The sequence below is a fragment of the Pan troglodytes genome, chromosome 5 (genome assembly GCF_028858775.2).
Source record: "Pan troglodytes isolate AG18354 chromosome 5, NHGRI_mPanTro3-v2.0_pri, whole genome shotgun sequence".
Taxonomy (NCBI): Eukaryota; Metazoa; Chordata; class Mammalia; order Primates; family Hominidae; genus Pan; species Pan troglodytes.
In genome coordinates this window covers 180686871-180702321 of record NC_072403.2, presented here as the reverse complement: position 1 = coordinate 180702321, position 15451 = coordinate 180686871, and the positions used below count along the sequence as shown (strand labels likewise).

The following is a 15451-nucleotide window of genomic DNA, read 5'->3' as shown; positions in this document are numbered from 1 at the left end:
AAACAATAAAGAGTAATGTCAACACACAACATACCATGGCAAGAACAAAGGGGAGACTTGCCGGGCACCAGGAGAGGCACAGGACTATCCTTGTCTTTTTTTTTTTTTAATGTAAAGGAGTTTAATTGAACAATGAACAATTCATGAATCCAGCAGCCTCCCAAGCCAGAACAGGCTCTGATACTCCTGTGCAGCCACATGGTGGAAGAAGATTCATTTTGTTCCATTCTTTGCTTCAAAAAGATTTATCCACTAGAGGCTGGCCGCAATGGCTCACACCTGTAATCCCAGCACTTTGGGAGGCCGAGGCGGGTGGATCATGAGGTCAGGAGATCGAGACCATCCTGGCTAACACGGTGAAACCCCGTCTCTACTAAAAATACAAAAAAATTTGCCAGGCATGGTGGCAGGCGCCTGTAGTCCCAGCTACTCAGGAGGCTGAGGCAGAAGAATGGCGTGAACCCGGGCGGCGGAGCTTGCAGTGAGCCGAGATCATGCCACTGCACTCCGGCCTGGGCCACAGAGCGAGACTCCATCTCAAGAAAAAAAAAAAAAAAAGATTAATCCATTAGAGAAATTCCAAAGACAACAATGCTATTCTGCTGCCTTTGAATAAACAATTTTACCCCTGTGTAACGCAATGAGTGGTGATATGGTTTGGCTCTGTGTCCCCACCCAGATCTCACCTTGAATTGTAATCCCCATAATCTACACATGTCAAAGGTAGGACCAGGTGGAGGTGACTGGACCATGGGGGTGGTTTCCCCCATGCTGTTCTCCAGATAGCAAGTGAGTCCGTGTGAGATCTGATGGTTTTATAAACATCTGGCACTTCCCCTTCTCTCTCCTGCTGCCATGTGAAGAAGGACATGTTTGCTTTCCCTTCTGCCATGATTGTAAGTTTCCTGAGGCCTCCCCAGCCATGTGGAACTGTGAATCAGTTAAGCCTCTTAACTTTATAAATTACCCCATCTTGGGTATTTCTTCATAGCAGCATGAAAACAAACTAGTACAAGCGGGTTACTACTTAACAGAGCAAAATTGTAAATAAAACATGGACTTCAAATACATTTTTAAAGAGCATATCAAATACTGCTCCAAAAAGTAGCACTTCATGGCAGATAATGTGTGTTCCTTAGGAGACGTTTTTAAAATCAGAAATCTGACACTGGGACTAATACTATTCTCCTCTGGAAATAAGGGGATTATACATTTCAAGTAAGTTGATTACATCAGGAAAAGGGTAGAGAAAAGATGCATAAATAGGACAGAAACTCAAAACACTAAAGTGTGTCTGCTGAAATTTACACTTGAACAATTTATCTCAGGAATTTCTCAAAGCGAATTAACAACTAATGGGCAGTCCATTTATCCTTCTCTGTCAGAGGGAAACCTCTGATGTTTCTGAAAGATTGTCCTTAATTTGACAAGTTAGAAGAGAACTAAGAAAAAAAGTAAATCATGCTGTCTGAGAAAACATCCTAGGGGTTTCCATAGCCTGTGGTTATTCATCACAAGCCAGGTTGTGAGAAGTTTTCGACCTTGGTTGGTCATCCAGGGTGTCCAAGGAGTTTGACACGCGGCTGATGCATCAGGGCACTGCAGCCTTAGTCTGTCCAATTAAATTCTTAAGGAATTATCAGGAAGAACATAACTCAATTGCTCCTATCAGCTGGGCCATTTCTATTAGTCTTGCCTTTATTCTAGAAGTAATAACCACAGTGCTCTGGCCAATATCCAACCTGGATAATTGGATTTTCCCTGTCTTGATCCCCCTTGGAATTAATTTCTCCTGCAGAAGTGATTTCTCACGTTCACTCCTCGCTCTGCACAGTGTCAGTGCTGCCCATGCTGTCTGCGGTTCCCTGACTCAAAGGGCGCTATCTGGGGTGAGGGTGAAATGTTCTTGACATTGGCACAAGTCTGGAAAAGAGTTTACAAGAATTCTACCATAATATTTTTAGACATAGGGAAAATTTTCCTATATATCAGTCTCCATTTTCCCAATATTTCAAACTGAAATAAGGTGGCTTTCTTGTTCAAGAGCATTCATCCCAGGGTCATAAACCTGCAATCCTCACAGCCAGGTCTCAGCTCCAGAGTACAGGAGCTGGATCTCTATTGACTTGCATCTCCCAGAACATTGGCAAGCACCACCTATGCAACAGGCATGTAATAAATACTTGCTTGCAAAATTAGAAAACAAAGGGATTTGTAATTCTCATGAGAAGGTAAAGCAGAGAAGGCACCATGCAGTCTTAGTATTCTGCCAGCGTTGGGTTTAAAGACATAGGGGAATCAGGACGATAAGCGCTTCCAAGTGAAAACAATAAACATGATTCAGTGAAGAGATGAAATACCGATAGCTAAAGAACGCTCAAGGCATCTGAATTGCTTGGTTTGGTGGAGGGGAGAGACCACAGGCAAATATTACACGCAGGTAGAGCTGTGTGTTTCATGCCTGAGGAACCTGGTGCAGGGGATCTGAAGACCTGAAGGCAGTGACTGCCAACCTCAGGGAGCACAGAGCCCGTGTGTCAGGAACCTTGAGAGCGAGCTGGACAACGGCCTGCAGGAGCACAGTGACCATGACCGGTACGTAGAGTAAAAGGGCCACAAGACACAGAGCGTGTAAACTGAAGCTGTGGGCTTTCTAACCATGGCAGGCACTGGCTACACAAGGGACAGCTGGCCGTGGAGACCTTCCGACTCCAGGCAGAGTCCCCTCTGTCCGGACTGGCCTCACTGTGGTCTCACCTGAAGTGCACAGCCTCTGAGAAAGAAGGGCGCTTTCAGGAGTGCCACGGTGGTTTCCTGCCTGAGTCAGCGGCAAACAGGAAGTAAGTGAGACTTGCATTATAGGAGGTTTTAATTTGATTATGGTAGAGCCTCAATCAATTCAGAAAAGATAGGAGGGAAGTCTAAACTAACCACTGTAGGCCAGTTAAAAGCATACTTGTTATTTTTAAGTGTATACCATACTTGGAAGGCTTTTAAAGTAGTTAATCATTTAGGATAAACTGCTTTAATAGAGTTAGGAATTATTTGCAATAGAATAACAATTGTTTAGAAATTAATTTAATATATTTGATAGTGTTGGAGACCAGTTTGTTCTCAAGTTATTTAAACTGTCTCTGAAATATTGCTTACATTATTAATTTGTCTGGCAGATGCCTTTTTCATGATGAACGTAAATCTAAACTTTATTCCATCTCTCTTCTGCATAATCATAACTTTCAAAGTAACGCAGGCTAAACTGGCCAGAGCTGACTGTCCTGTTGTCGTTCAGAATGCTCCCTGCTGTCTTTGGGAATTTTTTAAATGGCACTTTATCTTTAAAAATCTGGCTCTAAAGGAAACCATAAACGAAAACAAGCCACATTGCTTCTAAAATAACTTAACAATGTGCTGTTGCGGTCACCGGCGCTGCTCAGAACTCAAGTTCTCTGATCTGTACTGAGGGTCATTTTGTGTCAGGTCATAGGTCATCTAACACTTGGTTCTCTGATAATCTAGCAAATTCCTGGGTATTTTAAGATTAAGATATTTATTGTCCTATTATATTGAATAAACAAATAAAATGAAGCCCGTAATTTCAGAAATTGGTTCCTAGTTTAGTGGAGTCTGTGGAGTAGTGACTGAAGGGCACTCCATCTTTCCTGCCATCGCTGTCTCTCCCAGACCGGATGCCTGTGTGCCTGCTGCGTCGAGAGCCCATAGTCCCTGCAGGAGACGATGTCACCTTCCCCATCGCCTAAGCTGGGCTACTGACGTCCTGAGCACACCGTCTTCCTGTCTGCATCTGTGCTCACCCCATGCGGGACATTCCTAGCCCTTCCATCATCATTCCCTGGCCTTGCCTTAACTCTTTTACCACCTCTCCTTGACTCGCCTCTTAATGCCACTACCTGCCTCTCCTCAACTATCCTCTTAATGCCGCTACCCACCTCTCGACTCTTGTTTTAATGCCACTACCCACCTCTCCTCGACTCTCCTAATGCCACTACCCGCCTCTCCTCCACTCTCCTCTTAATGCCTCTACCCGCCTCTCCTTGACTCGCCTCTTAATGCCACTACCCGCCTCTCCTTGACTCGCCTCTTAATGCCACTACGCCGGCTCTTTGCCATTGGATGCCCAGTGAATTGCAAGCTGTGTGTTGTTACTAATCATGATCGGCTTGTTTGTAGGGCCCAGTGCAAAATGGAGCACGGAGGCCTCGCGTTTAAAAATTAATTATTTCATAGTGGTGATAGCACAGCAATAAACCGAGGGTCCTATTGGAGCACTGGGCCCTGGGGCGATGGTCCAGGCCACTCCCATGCAGCCAGCCTTGCGGCTAATAACACGCCATAGGACAGATCTGTTTTCTTGGATGGGAAATAAATGGGTGGATTAAAAATCTCAGATTATTTTATCCCTGGCAGACCCCATAAACCTGGCAATCCATGTCAGCATGCCTCTCAGGGAAATGACCTGTGTCCTGTGTGCTGGAGGCGTGGCCCCTCAGCGAGGTGCTGGACGCGACCCCCGCCTCTCCAAGCAGGCCATCCAATCAGGCGAGACACAGTCCCATGCATGGCGGAGAGAAGAAAACAGAAAATGCACTGGGGTAAGGCCAGGAGGGGCCTCATCGGTCACAACAAGCAGTTCACATTTAATCTGGAGCCAGGAGACCCTGATGATGGGAAGCAATACAGGCCAGATCTGGGGTTTCCAGACACCTCTTCTTGCTGCATGCATGGGGATCAGAATCTACTTACAGTCTATTTGGAAACTCGCCTGGAGGAAGCAGTGGGGCAGCCAGCGAGATGCAAGAGGGCTTGGAGCGGAGACAGGACTTGTCCAAGCGGATGTGAGTGCGGAACAAGAGCGGAGTGCCCCGGCCCATCAGAGTCCTAAACTTTTGCTTGAAAGGTCGTGGGAGAAACCATAGCTCCAGCTTCCTGTCCCGTCTTCAGAGTCCACGAATGCAGTGCCCTGGGCCCCTGGGAGACCCGTCCTCGTGTGTGAGAAAAAGCTCCTGCTCAGCCACGTCGGTGAGAAATAGCCACCCTGCTCGGTTATTCACACTCAGCTGTTGAAGTACCAATTAATAAACAGAAAAAGCGCCCAGCACCCTCCTGTACATAATTAGACATTTGTTAGTCTTTCCTCTACATGTTGAGGAAAATAAAACGCCTTTGTTTATTTAATTTCTCTTTTCCTGTTCTTGTTTTTTTGAGAATGATGAATTCCCACATTCCCCCAAACCTTCTCCAATGTCTCCTCACTCTCAAACATGAAGACAAAATATCAGCCAAAAGAAATATTGTAATAAAATCCCACTGAGAATTCTGCTGGCCTTGCTGCAAGAGTAGCCATATCACTCCTTCTTAGTTCTCATCTCTCCTGTGCCTTCTGCAGGGTGCATCCTGTCCCCTTTCTTTCCCAGGAGAAAAGGCAAGTGCTGAGTGAAACGCTCACTTCACCTGTGTCCCTGCACCTGCGCGGGCTCCCTCAGCTGCTGGAGGAGCTCCCTGCAACCCCCCCGCGGTGCAGCGGCATCTCGGGATGCTCCACAGACACCGGTTCTTGAAAACCACCTTTTCCCAACCTCTTGACTCCTTGGCACCCCTTGTCCCTGCTCTTCCTGTCTTATGACGCCTCTGGGATGGCAATTATATGTGTGATTTTTCTGAGTTTTTATTTGCAGCAGTCTTTTCTCAATAAAACTGATTTAATGGTCCATTTCACTGTTACGCTTCCTAAAAACTGCGATTTTCTTCAAAAGTGTTACTAATCTTATTCATGTGCAAATTTCATATTTAGACATCAAACTTAGTGGTCAAAAAATAAAATAATGTAGATTCAGCTCTCTCTTCCAAGTGGTGCCGTGTGGAACCGTCTCTTGCGGTATCTGGGACTCCCCACCCCTACCCATGAGGCTGAGTTGATGTTCTTTAGGTATCATGCCACCAGACAGCTCTCAAAAGCAGAATGCCAGGTTAAAAATCCTCTCTCACAGACAGCCTCGCATCCCAGCCTCCTCAACACCCAGTCCTCGTCCCAGCCTCATGGGTCACGGAGAGTCTGAGCCTGTGCCCTGAGCAGCTGGTTCTGGCGTGAGCCTGTATGGACACAGAGTGCAGATAGCTCACCTAACTACTCACATCCCCAGAACTGCAGTAGTATGTTTCTAAAGCCTGAAGCTTTGTTCCCAGCTCAGCTAAAATTTAGAAGACTCGTGTCTGTAAATTCAGTCTTTGATCTGACAGCAGGGATCACAGAAGTTGACATTTTTAGTGGGCAGAATATTGACACCTCGTGTCACTTTTGTGAGGCTCTTAAAGGCTGCCAAGCGAGGTCCTGGCCGGCTTCTGTCTGCTTTGTAGAAAAGGTAAACACTGAGGTCCTTACATGTCACATGATACCTGGCAGGAACGTGTTGCTCCTGGTCTAATTGCCTTTTGGAAAATGTCCTAAGCTCCACTTAGGGAAAGGTAAGGATCATTTTATGCTCTCTCAGAAAACCATAATTAATCTTGAAAAAAATTAGAATAGTGCTAAAATCGTGTTTGAAAAATCCAGAGGCTGCCTCTAAGGTTTCTACATGAGTCAAAGACTATAATTACGCCAGCAATTGCTTGGGGCCCCAAGAAAAAAGATGCTCCTGGCTGTAGATGTGAAGAGACCCTGTGCTGGCTGTAGGTGTGAAGAGGCCCTGTGCTGGCTGTAGGTATAAAGAGGCCCTGTGCTGGCTGTAGGTGTGAAGAGGTCCTGTGCTGGCTGTAGATGTGAAGAGGCCCTGTGCTGGCTGTAGGTGTGAAGAGGCCCCCTGTGCTGGCTGTAGGTGTGAAGAGGCCCCCTGTGCTGGCTGTAGGTGTGAAGAGACCCTGTGGTGGCTGTAGGCGTGAAGAGGCCCCCTGTGGTGGCTGTAGGTGTGAAGAGGCCCTGTGCTGGCTGTAGGTGTGAAGAGGCCCTGTGCTGGCTGTAGGTGTGAAGAGGCCCCCTGTGCTGGCTGTAGGTGTGAACAGGCCCCCTGTGCTGGCTGTAGGTGTGAAGAGGCCCTGTGCTGGCTGTAGGTGTGAAGAGGCCCCCTGTGCTGGCTGTAGGTGTGAAGAGGCCCTGTGCTGGCTGTAGGTGTGAAGAGGCCCCCTGTGCTGGCTGTAGGTGTGAAGAGGCCCTGTGCTGGCTGTAGGTGTGAAGAGGCCCCCTGTGCTGGCTGTAGGTGTGAAGAGGCCCTGTGGTGGCTGTAGGTGTGAAGAGGCCCTGTGCTGGCTGTAGGTGTGAAGAGGCCCTGTGCTGGCTGTAGGAGAAGAGGCCCCCTGTGCTGGCTGTAGGTGTGAAGAGGCCCTGTGCTGGCTGTAGGTGTGAAGAGGCCCTGTGCTGGCTGTGGGTGTGAACAGGCCCCCTGTGCTGGCTGTAGGTGTGAACAGGCCCCCTGTGCTGGCTGTAGGTGTGAACAGGCCCCCTGTGCTGGCTGTAGGTGTGAAGAGGCCCTGTGCTGGCTGTAGGTGTGAAGAGGCTCCATGTGCTGGCTGTAGGTGTGAAGAGGCCCCCTGTGCTGGCTGTAGGTGTAAAGAGGCCCTGTGCTGGCTGTAGGTGTGAAGAGGCCCTGTGCCGTGCCCTTTAGGGAGAGGCCTTGACCATTCATGAAGTCTGCTGGGTCCACAGAGCTTCCAGAAACACTTGGGTGAGAGGCTGTTTGACCAAAATAAAGATCATTTCCTAGACTGTGTGCCAGGCGGAGGAGCTCTGGGGACCCAAGAGAGGACCCTGGCTTGGGGAACGGGCCAGTAACAGAGGGGCCATGCCCAGGCTCCCCGAGGGGCTCCTCATGCCACCCGCTTTGTCCTCACGCTGGTGCCATTGCTGAACCACCAACATCAGGACACCCACAGAAAGACAGTGCTGTTTTCACCTGAGCTGGTGGAGGAAGGAATGGCTCCCTGGATGCGTCAGACTTCCCCTGCATCTTCCTGACCCCCAGGGCCCAGCTCCTGTGCTGCCTTTGGGGTTGCCTGGACCACAGTGCCTGAGAGTGAGATCAGACTGCACGCAGCGCAGATCGTCACAATGACAAAAACGGGAGCGTTCCTCACCAGTGCAGACTGAAATGAAGCAACTCCCAGAGGAAAGCCAGTCTGCTCATTCGACTAAGATTGGTCCTGAGAATGACAGTCAGCCAGAAAACCATATCTGAGAGTGAAAGACACAATTGCATGATCAGGAAAGGTGAGAGGAAGCCCTGCACTCTAGGCCATGAAATCACTTATTTTGACTTCACTTTAGATCAAAGTCTCCATTGTAAGTTTTTGAGCCAACTCTCCTCGGCTGATGCTCCTGCCCTGAACCCGCCGGTGACTGGGCCTGCTCTGCTCTGGACAGGTGCATCTCCCTGCACCTCTGTCTTTCGCCTGCATCTCCTCTCTGCCAAGGTTGTGCCGATGGCCTCTTGCGTTGCCGCGCCGAGGGCCTAGGAGCCTGAATCAGAAATGGAGCTGGAGCCACAGCTGAGGTGAACAAGGGACTGTGCTGGCTCTTTCCCCTCTCACTGAGCAGGAGGACTGATGGAGATCACGAACCCAGCGCTGCTGTTTGAGTAAAGGCTGGGGTCACCCTCTCCCCTGATGGAGATCACGAACCCAGTGCTGCTGTTTGAGTAAAGGCTGCGGTCACCCTCTCCCCGATGGAGATCATGAACCCAGCGCTGCTGTTTGAGTAAAGGCTGGGGTCACCCTCTCCCCTGATGGAGATCACGAACCCAGTGCTGCTGTTTGAGTAAAGGCTGCGGTCACCCTCTCCCCAATGGAGATCACGAACCCAGCGCCGCTCTTCAGGTAAAGGCTGGGGTCACCCTCTCCCCACACTGGAAAGCCCATTCAAGACCAGTGCTGCGGGGCCCTAGATAAGCAAAACCACATGGCTAGTAAGTCAAAGCTTACCAGTATCACTTAGCCAAAAAGTCTTCTAATAGGAAAAGAAAACTGCCTACGTCCTTCGTTCCACCTTGTGGATGCCGGGAACATGGAGGTGCAGTCTCCACCTCCCCAGGGACCCTGTGAGGCACGGGGCAGAGTTCACACCCACACCACACGCTGTGCCCCAACAGGTGGGAACATGCTGGACAAGTGCATGTGAGTGGCTGGCCGCCTGGGCATCCTGAGGAAGCCATCCTGAAGGATGTGTGGGAGGCACAGGAGCTAAGAGAGATGCAGCTCAAGCAGAGGGAAGAATTCCAGGAAGGCTCAGATACGGGAGCCACGTCAGGGCCTGACAAGAGAGCCACAGCCAGGCCTGACACGGGAGCCACGGTGGGTCCCGGACATGGGAACCAGAGGAGGGCCAGACATGGGAGCCACAGCCAGGCCTGACACGGGAGCCACATAGGGCCCAACAGACACACCACGGCCTCGACACAAGAGCCAGAGCTCAATGCAAGTGCCTGGTTCTCCAGCTTCACAAGAGGACCTGGGAGGATGTCAGGGGGCTGGGGAGGCTGGAAAGACAGAGTAACCCTGTTATTTAAAACACCAACCAGAGTATGATCAGAGATGCCAGGGCAAAATAAAGTGAGATGAACCTGTCCAAGAAGAAGGTGTGGTTTAAGAAGGCATAGTTTAAGAAGGTGTGGTTTAAGAAGGAGTGGTTTAAGAAGATCTGGTTTAGGAAGGGGTGGTTTAGGAAGGTCTGGTTTAAGAAGGTGTGGTTTAAGAAAGTGCAGTTTAAGGTGTGGTTTAAGAAGGTCTGGTTTAAGAAGATCTGGTTTAGGAGGGAGTGGTTTAGGAAGGTGTGGTTTAAGAACATCTGGTTTAGGAAGGTGTGGTTTAAGAAGGTGTGCTTTTGTGCCTCTTTTTAGAATTTCTGCTACAGAGGATGCAATAGTCCCAGGAGGAAACCTACGCAATGAAAGAAGACCTTCAAAAGCCAAAACGGTGACCCAGTCGTCACTATGTAGCCCCTTAAGCCGGACCTAGATCTCTTGTGCCATATAATAAAATGATGGCCTCCAAAGACTCAATGATCGTTTGCTGCCACACACCTGCTAACTGTCCTACATAAGATGTGAATAAGTATTTGGTGACAAATCAACTGCTCACCCCAAACAAGTGAATTTTGTGTGAAAATATTATCAGCTTTACATGGAAAATAAAGGACCTTCACTAGCAAAACCTTAGAAAAGCAACTTCAAAAGGAAACAGTACCTTTTAAGAATAAAATACATCAGCCTGCATGGGACCTGAAGGATCTTCCTACTCAAATGCTGCTGTGTTATTTTGGAAATAGGTTTCTCCTCTCTACCAGGAACAGCCTCTATCCTGGAGCTATTTTAAGACCTACTTGTTTTTTCCTAATAAGGATAATTATCTCCAAATAATCAAAATAATTAAGTGGTCATGAACAGCGCACTCCCAAACATCTACGGCAACAGCACAAGCTGATCTTTGCACAGTTTGCGTCACGTGGCTTCGATGCCTCAGCAATCTGGTTTTCGTCTGAGGTGTGGGCAAGGAAACGCCGTCTTCATCGTGAGCATCTAACCATCCTTCTCCTCCCGTTTTAGCAGAGAGGAGCATGGTTTCTGACGTGCCCATCCTCACAGTGTGGGATGCTGTATCTCCAAATGGCACCTCTGACACTCAGAGAAGACAATGACATAATGTTTCTCAATATCAAGGACCAGTTGTTCTCACTGGACAAATGACTGTGTCATCTTTAAATCAATAGTCTGGGTCTAGAGTGTAACAGATTAGATTCCACCATGAAAAGGTCTTCCTGCCACGTGCACTCCTGAGAGGCAGCAGAAGCCAGCCTCTGTCACTGTCCCTTTTACCAATGAGAAGCGAAACTGACTTCCATAAATTGCACTCGTATCACCTGTGTGAAGACCACAGTGCAGCTTGGCTTAGAAGTGATGCAACTTTGTGCTATCGAAAAAAAAATAAGTTAAGAGTCTTGGACCCTTCAAGAAGTACACTAGGGGCAAAAGACAGATTGAAGTGTATGTGACAAGGTCAAGACCAACCAAAACCAGGAAACATTTATTGAGGGCTTTCCATGCAGCAAGCATGTGAGAAGTTCATTACATCTTTTAAGGAAACATCTTGCCCACCAATATTAAAATCGGACTTCAGAGACAAGAGATGACACCAGATAATGGAGGAGGAGAACTCCCTCCTGACAGGGCCATCAGGGGGATGGAATTCAGCCAGCAGCTGAGCACAGCCTGCAGACACGGGGTCAAAGGCAAAACACCCTTCACTAGGCGTGCACACGGACGGGTGTGTTTGCACCATCATGATCTCTTCCCACACCCTCACCTGCGAGATCCAGAAAGAAGCTGATTCATTCAACAGAAAGCAAGTTGATTGCTCACACAAGGACCATACTCTCATTAAAAAAAAATTACTAGAACCAACAGATTCCTCAAACCTGCCTCACAAGGAAGACACTGGGGAGGTACACGGCTGGGAAACCATGAAGAACTAAGACAAAGACAGTTCCTAACAAGCCAGGCCAGTGAGCTGCACGGTGTTTACCAAGAGCTGGCAGAATAGCCGTGCTGTGTGTCCCCGGAACCACGTTCCGCACTCTGCTTCCCTGTGTCAACCATTCTCGTTACTCATGTTGTGGAATCGCTATGAACACGTAGCAATGAAAAATGTACAGACTGTGGATATTCTGCTCTACCCTGTCCTCATTTATAAGCCGAACATCTTTACTTTTTACAATTTAAAACCTTTCTACCAATGACAGCACAAATAGTAGAGGAAGCACAAAAGTTTACTCATCCGGAATTCATCCGGTTTCTGTGTGAGACAAGATCAAGCACGCACTCTAAACAAAGTATGCTGTAGTGTGATTTTCATGTCTCTGAGACGTTGGTTAAACATACACAATCTGGAGATATTTAGAGAAAAAAAGATCAAAATGAAACAAATGGCAAGTAGCTTTGAAGCTTCTTAATGATATCAAATTCACCCCATGACGTCTTTTTGTGACTGCATTTTTCAATTATTATAAATTTTAATTCACCTCTGTTTCATTCCAATATTTCTTTGTAATTAAACTCAATACATACTTTCAACTCATGTTTTCTTAAAACCTAAACTTTAGCTTCATGAACTGTTGATTCAGTGCAAAAGGAATATCAGAAAGTGACAGTGAAATGTAGGTAGAATGAATAAAGGGTTCTTTGGGCTGTGGGGTTCAGGAGCATCTAGAGAGGTTGGGGTGCTGTGTACTGATCTGATTTGTGAGGGGCCCTTTCTTTTTCTTCCATGTCTGACCTTCCATACACAGCAGCAGGGAGGAAGCCCCCCAGGTGCTCCCCATGTGGGCTCCTGGCCCCCTGTCTCCCTGCCTGGACTCAGGGCCCTCTGCAAGGAGGTAGGAGGCCTCAGAGTCAGACAGGCCCCCTGGGAAACAGAGTCAGATAAAGTCTTTTTCATTCCAAATTTGCAAGAAACTGCATGGTGGGGCCTGTGGATTCGGGCCACACTCGCGGGTGCTGCTCACCTTGTAGCTGGCGGCCCTTGTACAGGTCCCGGGCTTTGGCTGGGTGGGCCCTGGCTGTGTTGTCACATTTCGGCTGCTCGTACCTATGGGCAGGGGGAAGGCAGGGGAAGGAGAGAGAAAACAACGGGCTTGAGACCGGCTGTGGTTTGTCTTCCATTTCTGGAGTGTCCTACCCCAGCATACACCATGACCTGTGGCTCTCATGCTATGACACCCATGACCTCCTCACTCCTTTCTGCCACCTTTGTGGACATTTGGCATAGAAAGCTATTGCTTGCAGTCAGTAGGAAGAAGCACACTGTGACTTCAATCACACAGCAGGGCCGTCTCTCCATCCCGTCTCTGAAATGAGTCTCATCTAGCAGCTGCCAAGCGCCCACACCGCCCCCTCCTCCCGTTGCAGGGTTGGATGGAGCAGCGCCCGCCCACACCCTCCCGTTGCAGGGTTGGATGGAGCAGCGCCCACACCGCCCCCTCCTCCCGTTGCAGGGTTAGATGGAGCAGCGCCCACACCTCCCCCTCCTCCCGTTGCAGGGTTATATGGAGCAGCGCCCACACCTCCCCCTCCTCCCGTTGCAGGGTTGGATGGAGCAGCGCCCACACCGCCCCCTCCTCCCGTTGCAGGGTTATATGGAGCAGCGCCCACACCGCCCCCTCCTCCCGTTGCAGGGTTATATGGAGCAGCGCCCACACCTCCCCCTCCTCCCGTTGCAGGGTTGGATGGAGCAGCGCCCACACCGCCCCCTCCTCCCGTTGCAGGGTTGGATGGAGCAGCGCCCACACCGCCCCCTCCTCCCGTTGCAGGGTTATATGGAGCAGCGCCCACACCGCCCCCTCCTCCCGTTGCAGGGTTATATGGAGCAGCGCCCACACCTCCCCCTCCTCCCGTTGCAGGGTTGGATGGAGCAGCGCCCACACCTCCCCCTCCTCCCGTTGCAGGCTTGGATGGAGCAGCGCCCACACCTCCCCCTCCTCCCGTTGCAGGGTTGGATGGAGCAGCGCCCACACCTCCCCCTCCTCCCGTTGCAGGGTTGGATGGAGCAGCGCCCACACCTCCCCCTCCTCCCGTTGCAGGGTTATATGGAGCAGCGCCCACACCTCCCCCTCCTCCCGTTGCAGGGTTATATGGAGCAGCGTCCACACCGCCCCCTCCTCCCGTTGCAGGGTTGGATGGAGCAGCGCCCACACCGCCCCCTCCTCCCATTGCAGGGTTGGATGGAGGAAGCACTTGGGTTGTTTCCTTAGAGCAGGAGTGTGTGCACGAGGACAGAGGGTGTGACCACTACCCCCACCCCGCCCAAGGAAAGGATGCAAAGGACTTCAGGATTTAGATTCCTGTAGCATCAAAGGCCAACTCATTTCCAGTCCACCTCGTGAAGCTACGAAAGTCTGCCTCAGTGTTAAAAAAAAAAACCGACTCTCTGGTCCCACTTAGCATCAATGACAAACTGCAGGTTAAGTCCTGAGCAGACAGGGCTGACATCCAAGAGGGCAGGTGCCCTGGCTGCTGCGGTTGCAGAGCTCGTGGGAGCAAGTGGCTCTGTGGTACTACTGAATTGGCAGTGGGAATCAGGGTGCCTGTCCCTAAGGGTGTCAGATTCAAATCCGGTAAACAGCTCATAAACACTGCCATATGCATGCCGTTCAGCAGCCCTTGACCAAGGCCTGCTTTGCCTGGGTTTTATCCTTGTCCTGGGTGTAGGGCAAGGAGGAGACCCCTCCCACGCAGACCACCAGCCTCATCCAGTGGAGGAGGTGGACATTTAAACAGAGTGCGGGCCACCATGAGAACCTGCCTCCTGGAGCCCCCACCCCCAAGGAGGACAATCTTCCGCATGCAGAAATCCTTCACCGTGGCTTTCACCAAGAAGTGGGGCTTCTCACCAGCATGAAGGAGACGCCGGGGAGGTGTGTTCCCGGGAGATGGGAGATTCCTGTGTCAGCACACCCACCGCCCCTTTCTGTGGACTCGCAGGACCCCAGACAGCCCACACCAACCTTCCTCGCTTCCCCTCCACTCAGCTGACCTCATGCTGCATGGCAGCTCCCCAGCCCCCTGCCCCTCCCATCCATGAGTGTCAGGCACATGGAATCCTTCGTGGCGGCCTCCTCAGGCCCTGGCAAGTGACACACTGGGAGACGCAGTGCCCGCCAGCACCATCATGGGGCACAGGTGCAGTCTTGGGGCTCCAGAAAGACTCCTTGGAAAATGAAGAAGACAAGCAGGAGGCCAGCGGGAGGGGGTCCGGCCTGGAGCCCTGAGGTTGTCAGGAGGCCAGCGTTCCGCCAGTTCTCATCCTCTCCCTCTGCCCTATTTTCTTTTTTCATTCTTAAAGAAAGGGCTACAAGATCCTATTTACTTCACAGAGATCACTTTAGGTTCTATTTTTTTCATTGCTTACATGCTTTTCAGCCATAGAAAATAAAATGAAATTTCTCTGTAAAGGGACATATTTAAAGTGTTCTAACAGACGCCCCAGAGAGTCCAGCAGTCCCAGTGAGAGGACCACATCCAGCTGTCATAAGAGTCAGGAACCGCGCACTCCTGCCGCCCTTGGCCCTGAATAGCCTCTTTGATACCAGAAAACCTGCCACCCCAGTCACACAAACTTAATCTATCTTTTTGAAATATTGTTTTTGAAATTAAAGTCTCTGACACACTCTGGCAAACAGTTAAGCTATCACATTCTAACCAAAAGCCATTAACTCATATTCTTTGAAAATGTGGGGGTGGGGGTCAGCTCCAAGAGGTCACAAGAAAGGTGAACTCAGTAAAGGACCTGTTACCCAGTCAGGTGTCTCCTAATGCAGCTGCTGCTGCGGCCAGCAGGTGAGAAGTAAAACATTCACCCAGAGATGATGTGTACAGGAAGCTGGCTTCCTGAGGGATTAGGAAGCTCTTATTTTTACTTATGCATGTTAAATTTGTAGAACTAGGGCACTCTGAGGGCT

The 15451-nt window shown here is 49.8% G+C and overlaps 1 protein-coding gene across 4 annotated transcripts in view; it reads right to left on the bottom strand.

The window, feature by feature from the left end:
• Nucleotides 1-15451, bottom strand: part of SMOC2 (SPARC related modular calcium binding 2) — a 225152-nt gene that overhangs the window by 44841 nt on the left and 164860 nt on the right. For all 4 annotated transcript variants that reach the window (XM_024357524.3, XM_024357523.3, XM_016956668.4 and 1 more), the window contains exon 9: nucleotides 12500-12582. In XM_024357524.3, coding sequence (XP_024213292.1) covers nucleotides 12500-12582 — 83 coding nt within the window. The remainder of the gene's footprint in view (nucleotides 1-12499; nucleotides 12583-15451) is intronic.